General features: G+C 39.1%; 1 protein-coding gene across 4 annotated transcripts in view; it reads left to right on the forward strand.

The window, feature by feature from the left end:
• Positions 1-17,589, forward strand: part of RAD51 (RAD51 recombinase) — a 47,804-nt gene that overhangs the window by 10,238 nt on the left and 19,977 nt on the right. For all 4 annotated transcript variants that reach the window (XM_060096621.1, XM_060096620.1, XM_060096623.1 and 1 more), the window contains exons 3-5: positions 2,519-2,656; positions 10,820-10,937; positions 13,100-13,191. In XM_060096621.1, the coding sequence (XP_059952604.1) occupies positions 2,519-2,656; positions 10,820-10,937; positions 13,100-13,191 (348 nt within the window). The remainder of the gene's footprint in view (positions 1-2,518; positions 2,657-10,819; positions 10,938-13,099; positions 13,192-17,589) is intronic.

Genomic DNA, 17,589 nt, shown 5'->3' on the forward strand with positions numbered 1-17,589 from the left:
GAAACAGTCCCATTCACCACTGCAACATAAAGAATAGAATACCTAGGAATAAACCTACCTAAGGAGCTAAAAGACCTCTACTCTGAAAACTATAAGACACTGATGAAAGAAATCAAAGATGACACAAACAGATTGAGAGACATACCATGTTCTTGGATTGGAAGAATCAATATTATGAAAATGACTATACTACCCAAAGTAATCTACAGATTCAATGCACTTCCTATCAAATTACCAATGACATTTTTTACAGAACTAGAACAAAAAATCTTAAAATTTGTATGGAGACACAAAAGACCCCGAATAGCCAAAACAATCTTGAGGGAAAAAAACAGTGCTGGAAGAATCAGACTCCCTGACTTCAGACTATACTACAAAGCTACAGTAATCAAGACAATATGGTACTGGCACAAAAACAGAAATATAGATCAATGGAACAGGATAGAAAGCCCAGAGATAAACCCCCACACCTATGGTCAACTAATCTATGACAAAGGAGGCAAGGATATACAGTGGAGGAAAGACAGTCTTTTCAGTAAGTGGTGCTGGGAAAACTGGACAGCTACATGTAAAAGAATGAAATTAGAACACTCCCTAACACCATACACAAAAATAAATTCAAAATGGATTAGAGACCTAAATATAAGACCAGACACTATAAAAAAACTCTTAGAGGAAAACATAGGAAGAACACTCTTTGACATAAATCACATTAAGATCTGTTTTGATCCACCTCCTAGAGTAATGGAAATAAAAACAAAAATAAACAAATGGGACCTAATGAGACTTAAAAGCTTTTGCAAAGCAAAGGAAGCTACAAAGAAGACGAAAAGACAACCCTCAAAATGGGAGAAAATGTTTGCAAACGAATCAACAGACAAAGGATTAATCTCCAAAATATATAAACAGCTCATGCAGCTCAATATTAAAAACAAACAAACAACCCAACCTCAAAATGGGCAGAAGACCTAAATAGACATTTCTCCAAAGAAGACATGCAGATGGCCAAGAAGCACATGAAAAGCTGCTCAACATCACTAATTATTAGAAAAATGCAAACCAAACCTACAATGAGGCATCACCTCACACTGGTTAGAATAGGCATCATCAGAAAATCTACAAAGAAATGCTGGAGAGGGTGTGGAGAAAAGGGAACCCTCTTACACTGTTGTTGGGAATGTAAATTGATACAGCCACTATGGAGAACAGTATGGAGGTTCCTTAAAAAAGTAAGAATAGAATTACCATATGACCCAGCAATCCCACTACTGGGCATATACCCAGAGAAAACCATAATTCAAAAAGACACATGCACCCCAAAGTTCATTGCAGCACTATTTACAATAGCCAGGTCATGGAAGCACCCTAAATGCTCATTGACAGATGAATGGATAAAGAAGATGTGGGAGCTTCCCTCGTGGTACAGTGGTTAGGAATCCGCCTGCCAATGCAGGGGACACAGATTCAAGCCCTGGTCCAGGAAGATCCCACATTGTCATGGAGCAGCTGAGCCCACGCGCCACAACTACTGAGCCTGCGCTCTAGAGCCCATGAGCCACAACTACTAAAGCCTGCGTGCCTAGAGCCCGTGCTCCACAACAAGAGAAGCCACTGCAATGAGGAGCCTGCACACCACAACGAAGAGTAGCCCCCGCTCGCCGCAACCAGAGAAAAGCCCATGCACAGCAATGAAGACCCAATGCAGCCAAAGATAAAATTAAAAGAATTTTGGGGCTTCCCTGGTGGCGCAGTGGTTGAGCGTCTGCCTGCTAATGCAGGGGACGCGGGTTTGAGCCCTGGTCTGGGAAGATCCCACATGCCACGGAGCAGCTGGACCCGTGAGCCACAACTACTGAGCCTGTGCGTCTGGAGCCTGTGCTCCGCAACAGGAGAGGCCACAACAGTGAGAGGCCTGCGCACTGCGATGAAGAGTGGACCCCACTCGCCACAACTAGAGAAAGCCCTCACACAGAAACGAAGACCCAACACAGCCAAAGATAATAAATAAATAAAATGTGACACCTTTAAAAAAATTAAAAGATTTTTTTAATTTAAAAAGAAGATGTGGTGCATATATACAATGGAATATTACTCAGCCATAAAAAGGAACGAAATTGGGTCATTTGTAGAGACATGGATGGATCCTAGAGACTGTCATACAGGTGTAGAGAACAAACATGGACACCAAGGGGGGAAAGTGGTGGTGGGGGGGGGGATGAATTGGGAGATTGGGATTGGCATATATACACTAACATGTATAAAGTAGATAACTAATAAGAACCTGCTGTATAAAAAATAAATAAAATTCAAAAATTCCAAAAAAACCCCACTGGTTTTGATAATGAATAGGTTGATAATTTGTTATTAAATGCCTCACATTATAGGTCATACTTTTCAAAGCTTTTGCATATAATATCACAGTTAAAAAGAGCTCTGTGAAGTAGGTAGGACAAATAACCACATTAGACAGATGAGGGAACCGAAACTTAAATTTATCCATGGTGTTCTTCACTTGCAGCAATGTGGCATACATGCCAATGATGTGAAGAAATTGGAAGAAGCTGGATTCCATACTGTGGAGGCTGTTGCCTATGCACCAAAGAAGGAGCTAATAAATATTAAGGGGATTAGTGAAGCCAAAGCTGATAAAATTCTGGTAAGTACTGTTTGTGTGATCGAGGGAGGCAGAAGTGGTACGAAAGGGTGTATAGTGAAAGGCTGCGGTCTTCCTCCTTCCACCCCTCCTGTGTCACCCTCTTCCCCTTTCCAGAAGTGACTGCATTACCAGTTGATTCTCTCTGTATGTGCCTCCTTGCATAAATTGGGATTTTTCTTAGGGAATTGCAGTATTACGGGTTATGACATAAATATTGCTAAGTTGACTACCAGCTTGCACTCCCATCAGCAGTGAGTGGTATGTACCTTGTCGTTCTGGATATTATGATTTCATGCCTGAGAAATATACTCATTAGTGTGCAGCCACAAAAAATAATTTCGAAGAATATCCATTGACATAGGAAAATATTGCTGATATAAGAAAGCAGGTTAACAAAACATGTTTGTGTGCATATATGTTTTTGTTGTTAAAAATGTGTGTTTTTATATATGTATAGCACATACACTGGGGATAGATACACTAAAATATTAACATTGTTTCTGGATGGTGAGAATGTGAGCAATTTTTATTTTTGCCTCAATTTTCTGAAGTTTCTATGATAAACATATATTAATTTAAATAGAAAAGCTGTTTTTATTGCTTGAATATTAAAGTCATGTTAATTAGGCTCTCAGGGTGTATAATCTGTTAGTCAACTAGTCATAAGCAAGATTCTTCAATAATAAGAAAAAATGTGATTATGAATCATGTGCTTGTTTTTTTTAACCTAAATAAATGACATAAAAGTGATTTCACTGGCTTAACCTAAATGAGGTAGTAACTTAATAACCCTTTATATTATATAGCACTTTAACTTTTTTAAACATTTTTTTAATTGAATTTTTATTTTATATTGGCGTATAGTTGATTTACAATGTTGTGTTTCAGGTGTACAGCTAAGTGATTCATATACATATACATATATCCACTCTTTTTCATATTCTTTTTCCATATAGGTTATTATAGAATATTGAGTAGAGTTCCCTTATAGCACTTTAACTTTGAAATCCCATCCCTTTCATATATACAGTATTCTCACTTAGACTTCATAATGACACTGGGAAAGATAGGACCAGTATTATCTCTGTCTTACAGATAAGGAAACTTAGGCACAGTGATTCAATTATTTATCCAAAGTCATGCAGTTAATCACAGAACTAAGACTAGAATCCAATTATTTTCATCCTGATATACTGTGATCCTTTCTCATTTCCCTCCAAAGTCTTACAGCTCCTATTCATTTTTCTTGCTTCATATATTCCTTTAGCACTCACACCCTGTGATTACATTTTATTTTATGCACTTATCCTTTGGTATTTACAGGCTATACCTTGGAGATAATAGCAGGTTAGGTTCCAGACCACCATAATAAAGCAAATATTACAGTAAAGCGCCACGAATTTTGTTGTTTCCCAGTGCATATAAGTTGTGTTTATACTGTTCTGTAGTCTATTAAGTATACAATAGTATTGTGTCTACAAAAACAGTGTACATACCTTAATTTAAAAATACTTCATTACTAGAAAATGCTAACCATCATCTGAGCCTTCAGTGATTTGTAGTCTTTCTGCTGGTGAGGGTCTTGCCTCCATGTCAATGGCTGCTGACTGATCCAGGTGGTGGTTGCTGAAGGCTGGGGACGCTGCAGCAATTTCTTAAAATAAGACAACAGTGAAGTTTGCCACGTAGATTGACTCTTCCTTTCATGAATGATTTCTCTGTAATATGCAGCGCTATTTGATAGCAATTTACCCACATAGAGATTTTTCCAAAATTGGTATCAATCCTCTCAGACCCTGGCACTGCTTTATCAACCAAGTTTATGTCATGTTCTAAATCTTTTGTTGTCATTTCACCAGTGTCTTCACAACATCTTTACCAGGAGTAGATTCTATCTTAAGAAACCTCTCTTTGCTTATCCATAAGAAGAAACTCCTCATGCATGAAAGTTTTATCATGACATTGCAGCATTTCAGCCACACCTTCAGGCTATACTTCTCATTCTTTTGTTACCAACCAGGGTTCTTGGCCTTCTTAATCAATGGAAATTGATCAGAGGCCAGACAAGAAATTCAGGCAAGGCTTTATTGGGGCCCCTGCTGCAGCAGGGGGGAGCGAGAACAAACAACAGGTTCCTTTGCTTGCTCGCTCCCTGAGTGGGGGTGAGCTTGTTCTTTACGTGGGGTGAGGGTAGGGGTGTGTCCAGGCGTCGGGCTGGAGGGGTAGCTTAGGTGGTTTGCCCATCCCTTAGTCCGTGTTTTGTGTAGGGGGCATAGCAGTACCCTCCTTTTGCTCCAGGCTCTTCAAAAGTGACAGTTGGGTTTTTTGGTCTCTTTGTATGTTTTGTCCAGAATTTGCCCTAATTGCGCATTCAGACAGTTATTTTTTGTCCCATACAGTTTCTTTGTATTTTGTTGCTCAAGGAGAGGTGTGTCCAGGTGCAAGCATTGCAGCACTGCAGCAAAGGGTCCCAGGTCCCAGCCTGTCTCACTTTTGTTATTTCCACCACATCTGTATTTACTTCCTCTGTTGAAGTCTTGAACCTGTTAGAGACACCATGAGGGTGAGAATCAACTTCTTCAAGACTCCTGTTTAATGATATTTTGATCTTTTCCCATGAACCACGAATGTTGTTGTTGTTTATATATATACTTTTTTTTTTAAACGAATGTTCTTAATGGCATCTAGAATAGTGAATCCTTTTCAAAAGGTTTTCAGCTGACTTTGCCCAGATCCATCAGAGGAATCACTGTCTATGGCTACTATAGCCTTACAAGGTGTATTTCTTAAATAGTAAGACTTGAAAGGTGAACTTACTCCTTGATCCACAGGGTGCAGAATGGATGTTGTGTTAACAGGCATGAAAACAACATTAAATCTCATTGTACATCTCCATCAGAGCTCTTGGGTGACGTGGTACGTTGTCAGTGAGCAATAAAATTTGAAAGGAATCTTTTTTCTAAGCAGTAGGTCTCAAAGTGGGTTTAAGATATTCAGTAAACCATGTTGTAAACCGATGTGCCATCATCCAGACTTTGTCATTGCATTTATAGAGCACAAGCAGAATAGATTTAGCATAATTCTTAAGGGCCCTGGGATTTTCAGGATGGTAAATGAACATTGACTTCAACTTAAAGTCACCAGTGGCATTAGCCCCTAAAAAGAGAGTCAACTGGTCCATTGAAACTTTGAAGCCAGGCATTGACTTCTCTTCTGTAGCTATGAAAGTCCTCAGTGGCTTCTTCCAATATAAGACCATTTCGTCTACACTGAAAGTCTGTTGTTGAGCATAGCCAGATTCATTCATTATCTTAGCTAGATCTTGTGAATAACTTGCTGCAGCTTCTACATCAGCACTTGCTGCTTCACCTTGCTCTTGAATGTTACGGAGATGGCTTCTTTCCTTAAACCTAATGAACCAACCTCTGCTAGCTTCACACTTCTGCGGCTTCTTCACCTCCCTCAGCCTTCACTGAATTGAAAAGAGTAAGGCCTTGCTCTGGATTAGGCTTCGGCTAAAGGGAATGTTGTGGCTGCTTTGATCTTCTACCCAAACTACTAAAATTTTTTCCATGTCAGCAGTAACGCTGTTTCTCTTTCTTACCATTCATGTGTTCACTGGAGTAGCACTTTTAATTTCCTGCAAGAACTTCCTTTGCATTCACAACTTGGCTAACGGTTTGGCACAAGATGCCTCGCTTTCGGCCTACTTCAGCTTTCGACATGCCTTCCTCACCAAGCTTAATCATTTCTAGTTTTTTATTTAAAGTGAGAGATGTGCAACTTCACTCCTTTCCTCACTTAGAGGCCACTGTTGGGTTATTAATTGGCCTAATTTCAATATTGTTGTGTCTCAAGGACTAGGGAGGCCTGAGGAGAGGGAGAGATGGGGGAATTGCCAGTGGGTGGAGCAGTCAGAATACACAAAACATTTATCAATTAAGTTCACAGTCTTATATAGGCATGTTTTTTGGCACCCCAAAACAATTATAGTAACATCAAAGACCACTGACCACAGATCACCATTACAAATGTAATAATAATGAAAAAGTTTGAAATACTGTGAGAATTACCAAAATGTGACACAGAGACATGAAGAGAGCAAATGCTTTTGGAAAAATGGTGCATATAGACTTGCTTAACACAGGGTTGCCACAAGCCTTCAATTTGTAAAACGCAGTATCTGTGAAGCACAGTAAAATGAAGGGCAATAAAATGAAGTACGCTTGTATGTTGTTACAGAGTTTGATTATCTTTACTCTTGGAGTTTTCTGTAGTGTAAAGCAAGTATTTAATTTATAAAATTATATATTTATAGTTTGTGTTGACTACTGTTATACAGAAATTTTCTATGAAAAATAATCTTCAAACGCTAAAGAATCTTCAAAAAATGCATCCTACAGCTTCAGTGCATGTAGTTCTGCCACATAACCTAGTCAGATGGACAATATCTAAGATTTATTTAATATCTCATACAATAATTTATATACAACCCAGTAAATTCTGTTTTACTGTGTATTATACTAAGAGCTTTGAATTTTTAAGCACTGTTATTTTTTTTTTTTAAGTTACATTTGTTTTCTGTTTGTTTTTTAATTTATTTATTTGTTTTTATTTTTGGCTCTGTTGTGTCTTCATTGCTGTGCACGGGCTTTCTCCAGTTGCGGCGAGCGGGGGCTACTCTTCGTTGCGGTGCGCGGGCTTCTCATTGTGGTGGCTTCTCTTGTTGCAGAGCACAGGCTCTAGGCGCGTGGGCTTCAGCAGTTTGGCACGTGAGCTCAGTAGTTGTGGCTCGCGTGCTCCAGAGCACAGGCTCAGCAGTTGTGGCGCACGGGCTCAGCTGCTCCGCAGCATGTGGGATCCTCCCGGACCAGGGCCCGAACCCGTGTCCCCTGCATTGGCAGGCAGGTTCTTAACCACTGTGCCACCAGGGAAGTCCCAAGCACTGTTATTTTATAGTATTAATTCAGTGGGCTCAAAAATTATAAGTAATTCTTAATTTAAACCCTTAAAGATGTTGCCATCCATGAAGTATGAAGTTGTCATTTATTGGATTGCTCAAATAAATAAATTTGTTGAAGTGGTGACTTAATTGAATAAGTAAGAATTCTGAATACCTAATACCTCTTTGAAAGATTGTGATATTAAGCCAGTAGGTGTCCCTAAAGTCTGTATGTTGTTGATTTCTGGGCATCAGTTTTTGTGACTGAACAAATCCTGACCTTTGCTTATGCCTTGTCAGACATAAAAAACTCCTTATCAGACCTTGAAAACTCCTACAGATTTAAGACAGATGAAAGCAAGCTTATCATATAAACAAAAGAATAGAAGTCAAGTTCTGCCAGATTAGGCAGTTGGCATGGTTTTTACTTCAAATTTCACTTTGGTTATAATCTGTTCCCTTAAGAGCTCATAGACTAGAAAATGTCGAGGTTAAAATGACAAGAAGGGAAAACATCTCCTATGAGTTTGTTTTTTTTTCCTTCACATTTTTTTTTTGTGTGTGTGTGGTACGCGGGCCTCTCACTTCCGTGGCCTCTCCCGTTGCGGAGCACAGGCTCCGGACGCTCAGGCTCAGCGGCCATGGCTCAAGGGCCCAGCTGCTCCGTGGCATGTGGGATCCTCCTGGACCAGGGCACGAACCCGCGTCCTCCATGTCGGCAGGCGGACTCCCAACCACTGCACCACCAGGGAAGCCCTCCTTCACATTTTTTATTAAAATTTTTGAACTTACTACAAATTTGAAAGAATGTTACAGTGAACACTTATTTATCCACCACCTAGACACTGCTATTAACATTTTAATATACTTGCTTTATCATCTGTTTATCTCTCTATCCAGCCATCAATCCATCTGGGATTTTTTTTTATGCTTTTCGAAGACAGTTGTAGATGTCAGTACATTTCCCCCTAAATATTTTAGCATATATTAACTAGAGTTAAATATTGGTTTATAGTTCTTCTCCCCTCTCTTTAGTATTTTTATTTTCTAATTTTCATTAATTTTCATTCATCCTGAAGATTAGTAAAAGTTATAGGAAAAAAGAAGGAAAGAAAATTCTCAAAGAAATAATACAAAATTTCCCAGAGCTAAAGGGAAGCAGAACTCTAAGGCCCCACAGAGTGTCAAAGATGCACACCTAGACTACTCAGTGTGAAATTTTCAGTGTACCAGTTATAAGGAGAAGATTCTGAAAGATTTCAGAGAGAAAAATGTAAGTGACCTCTAAAGGAACAAAAATCAAAAAGATAGCACATTTCTTATTAGAAATCTGGATGGTAGAAGCTAGTAGAGCAATGCCTTCAAAATTCTGAGGGTAAATAATTTTAAACCTAGAATTCTATTTGTAGCAATATTATTCACCCAGTGTTAGCGCAGAATACAACATTTTCAGAAATACAAGAATTCAGAACATTTTTCTCTCATCCTATTCTTTCTTAGGAAGTTACTTGATATACTTTACTAAAATGAGGGCAGGAAACATAGGATCTAGGTTGGAGAGACTCCAACTCAAATAGTCAGTGAAGGAAAGCCCAGGACAGTAGATAGCCTGGAGAGCAGATAAGCCCCATTTGCAGAAGAAAAGAATATCTTCAGGGGGAAAAAGGATTAGCAGAATACATAGTAAGATTGAGAGGTTGGAAAATTTGAGAAATGATAAAGTCAGAGAATACTAGAGAAAGACATGCCTCAGATATAAAATCAAGGTAAAATGGAGCATGATTTTGAAACTAGCGGCATATAAAAAAGAATTCATTTGAATTTGACAGAAACCTTTGAGAGACATCAGTTGTTAACATTGGAACCTTAGTGAAAGAATTGTATTTCTAGCACACCATTTAGTTCTGCAATAACTATAATATAAACATTGTAAGGAGTTTTCAAGTGAAGTATTAAGCATATAGAGAAGTTTAGAGAATAATGCAAACCCACGATTCAGCTATTTATTGGTTTTCTCCCTTTGTGGAAAGTTTTTAAATTACAAGTTTAATCTCTACTTGCTATATATAGATCTATCCAGATTTTCTCCTCCCTCCCTCCCTCCCTCCCTCCCTTCCTTCCTTCCTTCCTTCAACTCAGTTTATTTTACTGAATTTAGATTCAAGCTCAGCTAATCATCTGGGGCCTGGACTTGAATCCTTTTTCTACTTCAGTGAGTTTTGATAGTTTGTGTCTTTCTAGGGGTTTCTGTATTTCTTATAAGTTATCTAATCTGTTGACATATATTTATTTTTGTAATGTTGGTAGTAATGTCCCCTCTTTCATTTCTGATTTTAGTGATTTGAGTCTTTTTTAATCAATTTTACTTATTTTTTCAAGGAACCGACTTCAGGTTTCGATGATTTTTCTCTATTGTATTTCTATTCTCTATTTTACTAGTTTCTACTCAAATTTTATCTTCTTCCTTCTTGCTTTATGTTTAGTTTGCTCTTTCTTCAGTAACTTAAGGTGGGAAGGTTAGGTTATTGATTTAAGAGCTCTCTAATATAGGCATTTACAGCTATAAATCTCCCTTTAAGCACTGCTTTTGCTGCATCCCATAAGTTTTGGTATGTTTTGTTTTCATTTTCATTCATCTCAATGAATTTACTAAATTCCCTTGTGATTTCTTTGATTCATTGGTTATTTAGGAATTTAATGTTTAATTTCCATGTATTTGTGAATGCATTTATTTTTACTTTTTATTATTATTTTTTATATATTTATTTATTTATTTATTTTTGGCTGCATTGGGTCTTCATTGCTTTGCGCAGCCTTCCTGTAGTTGTGACGAGTGGGGGCTACTCTTCATTGCAGTGTGTGAGCTTCTCATTGCAGTGGTTCCTCTTATTGTGGAGCATGGGCTCTAGTTGCCCGGGCTTCAGCAGTTGTGGCTCGTGGGCTCAGTAGTTGTGGCTCGCGGGCTCTAGAGCGCAGGCTCAGTAGTTGTGGCGCACAGGCTTAGTTGCTCCACAGCATGTGGGATCTTCCCAGACCAGCACTTGAACCCGTGTCCCCTGCATTGGCAGGTGGATCCTTAACCACTGCACCACCAGAGAAGCCTGATAACTTTTTAAAGAGAGATCATTCTGGAAATTTTGTTAGATGTTATCTCTTCCCACTGTATGCCTGGTTTTTACTAAGCATATTTCATTGATTTGGCATTTCTTATTTTTCCCCAGACTGAGGCAGCTAAATTAGTTCCAATGGGTTTCACCACTGCAACTGAGTTCCACCAAAGGCGGTCTGAGATCATACAGATTACTACTGGCTCCAAAGAGCTTGACAAACTACTTCAAGGTATAGTAATCCCTTATCCTGTGCTGTGAACTGTGGTTAGCAAAGCATGCAGGTTATAGAATATAACTAAATAAAATATTTGGGTTGGGTTTATGTGTTAGATAGAATTAAGAAATAAAGAGAAGTATTCACATTGAAGAAGGAAGACCGCTGGAGGGTGGTACTTGACTTAAAAAATACTAAAATTATCTGCCAGTTAAATAATTTAATCTCTATTTAATATTGCATTCTGAGAGTAAGCTCCCTCTGCCTAAAGAAATAATTATAAACTTTTATCTACCACAAGGTAGAAAATCTGATGACTGGTTAAAACACTCCATGCTTGAATACTACATTGTAGTATCAATACATTGTAGTGCACACTAATCTTCAGGACTTTATGGAAAGCTGTAAAGTTTTTGAACTTTTGAAAGCACTGCTGTCCTAAATTTTTGCAGAGTTAGATTTGGTCCTTGTTGCTTCCCCAGATATTCGATCATTGAAGTTTCCTTTTTCTTAGGGCACAAAATAGCATGGGTTCAGGAATCACACTCAAATTTGAGCGTTTGCTTTCTCTCCTGTTCCCCCTCTCAGCATTTACTGGCTGTATTACATGGTGCAAACTACTTATTGTGTTCTATGCCTCGGTTTTCTTATCTTCATAATGAGGACAAAAAGACTCCCTTCCGGGACTTCCCTGGTGGCGCAGTGGTTAAGAATCCGCCTGCCAGTGTAGCGGACATGGGTTCAAACCCTGGTCCAGGAAGATCCCACATGCCGCGGAGCAGCTAAGCCCATGGGCCACAACTACTGAGCCTGCGCTCTAGAGCCCATGAGCCACAACTACTGAGCCCGCACGCCTAGATCCCGTGCTCCACAACAAGAGAAGCTACTGCAATGAAAAGCCCATGCACTACAACAAAGAGTAGCCCCCGCTCGCCACAACTAGAGAAAGCCCACACGCAGCAATGAAGACCCATACAGCCATAAATAAATAAATTTATTTAAAAAAAAAAAAGACTTCCTACCTTATAAGTTATTGGAATTAAATGAATTGATATATATATAAATACATAGCACAATGCCAGATACACAAGAGACATTCGTAAACTTTAGATATTATTTATAATTTATTTTTTTTAATGATTGCTTATTGACTTGTGATGGCATAGTTCTGTATATTGATTTGTGGTGATAGTGAAATGAAGCTACAGATGTGATAAAATTGCATAGAACTACACACACACAAATGAGTGCATATATACCTGGAGAAATCTGAATAAGCTCTGTGGATTCTATCCATGTCAGTTTTCTGATATTGATACTGTATTATAGTTATGTAAAACGTTAACACTGGGGGAGGCTGGGTGAAGAATTCACGGGCCCTCTCTGTACATTTCTTTGAAATTTTTTATGAATCTAGAATTATTTTCTTTCTTTCTTTATTTTTTTTGCGGTACACAGGCCTCTCACTGTGTGGCCTCTCCCGTTGTGGAACACAGGCTCTGGATGCGCAGGCTCACCGGCCATGGCTCACGGGCCCAGCCGCTCCGCGGCATGTGGGATCTTCCCGGACCGGGGCACGAACCCGTGTCCCCTGCATCGGCAGGCGGACTCCCAACCACTGCGCCACCAGGGAAGCCCTGAATCTAGAATTATTTCAAAATAAAAAGTATTTTTTAAATTACTGCTTGTTGAAAATTGGGTTTCTAAATTATGTAAACATCTTTCTAATGAGCTTCTAGGACATTTTTTTTTATAAATATAAGTTTATTTACTTATTTTTGGCTGCGTTCGGTCTTCGTTGCTGCCTGTGGGCTTTCTCTAGTTGTGGTGAGCGGGGGCTACTCTTCATTGCGATACGTGGGCTTCTCATTGAGGTGGCTTCTCGTTGCAGAGCATCTGCTCTAGGCACACAGGCTTCAGTAGTTGTGGCACGCAGGCTCAGTAGTTGTGGTTTGCGGGCTCTAGAGTGCAGGTTTAGTAGTTGTGGCGCACAGGTTTAGTTGCTCTGCAGCATGTGGGATCTTCCCGGACCAGGGATCAAACCCATGTCCCCTGCACTGGCAGGTGGATTCTTGACCACTGCACCACCAGGGAAGTCCCCGTAGGACATTGCTATGATTATTGTTTCTAAATATTTGTACTGTGCTAAGTGGTGTTTCTTATTGCTCTTCTATTAGGAGGAATTGAAACTGGATCCATCACAGAGATGTTTGGAGAATTCCGAACTGGGAAGACCCAGATCTGTCATACGTTGGCTGTAACATGCCAGGTGAGCTGTTGGGGCTCTAACTAATCAGATCAGCAAGAATGTGTTGATTCCTGTTATTAGCAAGCATCTGTTAGCATGGGCAAAAAATGCACTTTCTCTGTTTTCAGGAATGCTATAGCTAAGAGAACTTCCTGGGCCATCCAGTGGTTAAGACTGCGCTTCCACTGCAAGGTTCGATTCCTGGTTGGGGAACTAAGATCTTGCATGCCATGTGGCTTGGCCAAAAAAGAAAAAAAAAGAATACCGTAGCTAGTTAGAAGATAGACTGCTACTGCAAAACTTCCACAGCATAGAAACTTTCAGATTATTAATTTCACATACTTTCTTACCAACCACTAGGCCTCCCCTGGCTTCACCTGCCCTCTTCACTAGTTTATATTGTATGTTTCATCATTAAATGATTCTTCATTAAAGTCATTCCTTTACAGATACCCTCAGATTTACATCCCCCATCTGAAGAGATGCCATTCCTAGATAAATCCTATCTGTCTTTTGAGTGTCTGTTCCCAAGTAGCTGATCATACTGGAGAAAAATCCTAACATAAAGGTGATTTGTGTCACTTTAAATTCAAGATGACAGACTTTAAGTTAACATTCAATACTGCTTGGCAGACCTACTGAATTTCTCCTCTAAAAAAGGTTGAATTCAGGCAAACTTTTTCCCACTCAGTAGGACAGTTGTCTCATACTTTGTCCTTTCTTCTCAAACCTTCATGCTTCTCTTCAACCCTCACTCTTAGCCAAATGACCTAACCTGTTCTTCACATCAAAACTATAAAGCCCACCTACCTTTTTTAAAAAATTGATTTTATGAAGTATAGTTGATTTACAATGTTTTGTTAATTTCTGCTGTATAGCAAAGTGATTCAGTTATATTAATATATACATTCTTCTTCATATTCTTTTCCATTATGTTTTATCACAGGATATTCTTTTTTTAATATTCATTTATTTATTTATTTATTATGAATTTTTCTTTTCTTTTTCTTTTTTTCTTTTTGGCTGTGTCGGGTCTTAGTTGCGGCACACAAGATCTCTTCATTGAGGCATGCGGGATCTTTCATTGCAGCGCGCGGGCTCCAGGGCGCACATGGGTTCTGTACTTTGCGGCATATGCGCTCTCTCATTGAGGCACGCTAGCTCAGTAGTTGTGGCAGGCGGGCTTAGTTGCCCCGCGGCATGTGGGATCTTAGTTCCCTGACCAGGGATCGAAACCATGTCCCCTTCATTGGAAGGTGGATTCTTTACCACTGGACCACCAGGGAAGTCCCTATCACAGGGTACTGAATGTAGTTCCCTGTGCTATACAATAGGACCTTGTTGTTTGTCCATTCTATATATAATAGCTTGCATCTGCTAATCCTAAACTCCCAATCCATCTCTCCCCGCCACCCCTCCATCGCCCCCCACCTCCAGCAACCAGAAGTTGGTTCTCTATGTCTTTGAGTCTATTTCTGTTTCGTAGATAGGTTCATTTGTGTCATATTTTAGGTTCCACATGTAAGTGATATCATATGGTATGTCTTTATCTTTCTGACTTATTTCACTTAGTATGATAATCTCCAGGTCCATCCATGTTGCTACAAATGACAATAAAAAATACCCCTCAGCCCAACAATGTATTACTTTGGTAAAATCTAAAAAGGATTTCGGAGAGAGAGACAGTTTTCTGGAAAGATGAGTTCAAAATTAGAGATGGTGGGTTTGAGGTGTTTTGAACAAAATGGAATTACAGATCTTCCTTGACATACGATGGGGTAACATCCTGATAAACCCATCGTAAGTTGAAAGTCATAGGTCACAAATGCATTTTAATACACCTAACCTACTGAACATTGTAACTTAGCCCAGCCTACCTTAAACATGCTCAGAGCACTTACATTAGCCTACAGTTGGGCAAAATCATCTAATACAAAGCCTATTTTATAATAAAGTATTGAATATCTCATATGTAGTTTATTGAATACTACACTGAAAGTGAAAAACAGAATGGTTGTAAGTGTACCAGCTGTTTACCCTTTGGCTCAGGCAGCTGACTGGGAGCACGGCACACTGCTGCTGCCCAGCATCATGAAAGTATTGTACAGCATATCGCTAGCCTGGGAAAAGATGGAAATTTAAATTTTGAAGTATGGTTTCTACTGAATTTGTATCACTGTTGCACCATGGTAAAGTTGAAAGATTGTAAGTCGAGCCATAGTTAAGTTGGGGACTATCTGTATTTGAACCTAGATAGCTTATACTCACTTCTCCCATGGGCAAACTTACTGATGGAGTTGGAGAATAACTGAAAGGAAATCTGCCTCCTTTTATCATTATGACAGAGGGGGCTTCCTAGTATCTTTCCATTCAGTGTGAATTCTTATCATCTCAACAAAATAACAGTCATTGTTGGAACTCATTTATAAATTTAAACATCAAATATAAATTGTTCTCTTGTGTTTTTTTCCCTTATAAAACAAGTTATGAACTATCCATAATTTATTCTGTATTTAAATACCACTTTATAAAAAACGTTTATTACATCATTGTAATGCAGTGCTATAATTAAAAATGGTATGTGCCACAAAAAATATGGATTTTGTTAGGATCCTGTGTCTTGGGTAGGGTTCACATTTTAGTGAAACACTTATATCTGCAGAGGCTAATATTATGAGACTGATTTTCTGAAGTTACCTAGGAAAATCTGTCTCCTCATTTTTTCATGTTACAGCTATGTCCATCAGTCGGTACTTCTGTCTTGAAGCGGTGAATGCCATTTCTTTCTTTCTTTATTTCTTTCAATATTTATTTATTTAGGCTGCACCAGGTCGTAGTTGCAGCATGTGAACTCTTAGTTGCAGCATGCATGCAGGATTTAGTTCTCTGACCAGGGATCAAAGCTGGGCTCCTTGCATTGGGAGTGCGGAGTCTTACCCACTGGACCACTAGGGAAGTCCCGCCATTTCTTGAGATAGGAAAATATTTTGGTTCTTCATGAATAAAAGTTTATCTAATAGCTAGAGGCCCAACTTGATGGTCTTCTGTTTTTCTCATCATTTTCCTTTCTCACTTGTCATTTTAATTGTGTTTCTCGCCTCAGTTGCTCTACTGATCTTTTCATTGCAACCAAAATGTCACCATATGACAGCCACGTTAGGATTCCAGTATCAAGTAGACCTAAGCCATGTTGGCTCCATCTCATACATAACTCCTAGTAGAAAAAGAGGGGGATAGGAGAACTTTTAGGATAAGAGGGGAAGCAATGAGAAGAGGAAGAGTGGTATAGTAAGCTGTAGAAGCTATAGCTTATTGCCCAAAGCACCATTAGAAAATTGTTAGCTAAAGGGAAATAGGAGTGTTTAAAGTATCACCCAGACATGGGTCATTTGACATGATATGTGACCTTTTTAAATAAAAATGATTTGCCCATGTTGTTTTGGTTTTTTTAATCTTATTTTTTTTAATTGTTATATTTATTTTATTTTTGGCTGCATTGGGTCTTCATTGCTGCACGCAGGCTTTCTCTAGTTGTGTTGAGTGGGGGCTACTCTTCGTTGCAGTGTGCGGGCTTCTCATTGCGGTGGCTTCTCTTGTGGAGCACGGGCTCTAGGTGCAGGCTTCAGTAGTTGTGGCTCGCGGGCCCTAGAGCGCAGGCTCAGTAGTTGTGGCACATGGGTTTAGTTGCTCCGCGGCATGTGGGATCTTCCTGGACCAGGGCTTGAACCCGTGTCCCCTGTGTTGGCAGGTGGATTCTTAACCACTGCACCACCAGGGAAGCCCCCCCACCCCATGTTGTTTTGACAGGGATTCATGTGGAATAAATATTTAAAGTACATTACACAATATAGTTGCCATGGCAACTCAGCCTGTCACGCTGATGCTCTTAAGTTGTACAGACTCCTGTGTTGGAAATGTTTATTAAGTTGTCAGATAATGCCTATTAATAAACTGAAGGAAAATTCTAAAATAAACATATCCTCTTTATAAAAATAACTCAACATTCACAGTTGGCTGAATAACTACGGATCTTTGATATTTTTTTCAGAGAAAAACAATTCTAATTCATTAATAATAGAAAGGATTACATGTCACCAGCCTAAGAGCTGGAACCAGAGGTATAGAGAGGCTGTTAGATTACTATTTAAATCTAAACATTATCACCTCGCATTTTTTCAGGTTTTCTCAACTTAATGAAGCGAAACCCCACTATGTATTAGATCTCTGTCTAATAGTGAAGTTATATAAAGTTGGGAGCCATACTTAGGTTACAAAAATGAATAGCCCATGCTTGTTCAAAGTTCTAGAATAATTTTAAAATTCTGAGAAGACAGTTTAACATAAGTACCAATTTTAAATGCACATGCCCTTGACAGAAAATATGTCTTACAGAACTTTTCACATATAGTCAAGAAAAAA

This window comes from Mesoplodon densirostris, chromosome 4, assembly GCF_025265405.1.
Source record: "Mesoplodon densirostris isolate mMesDen1 chromosome 4, mMesDen1 primary haplotype, whole genome shotgun sequence".
NCBI classification, from domain to species: Eukaryota; Metazoa; Chordata; class Mammalia; order Artiodactyla; family Ziphiidae; genus Mesoplodon; species Mesoplodon densirostris.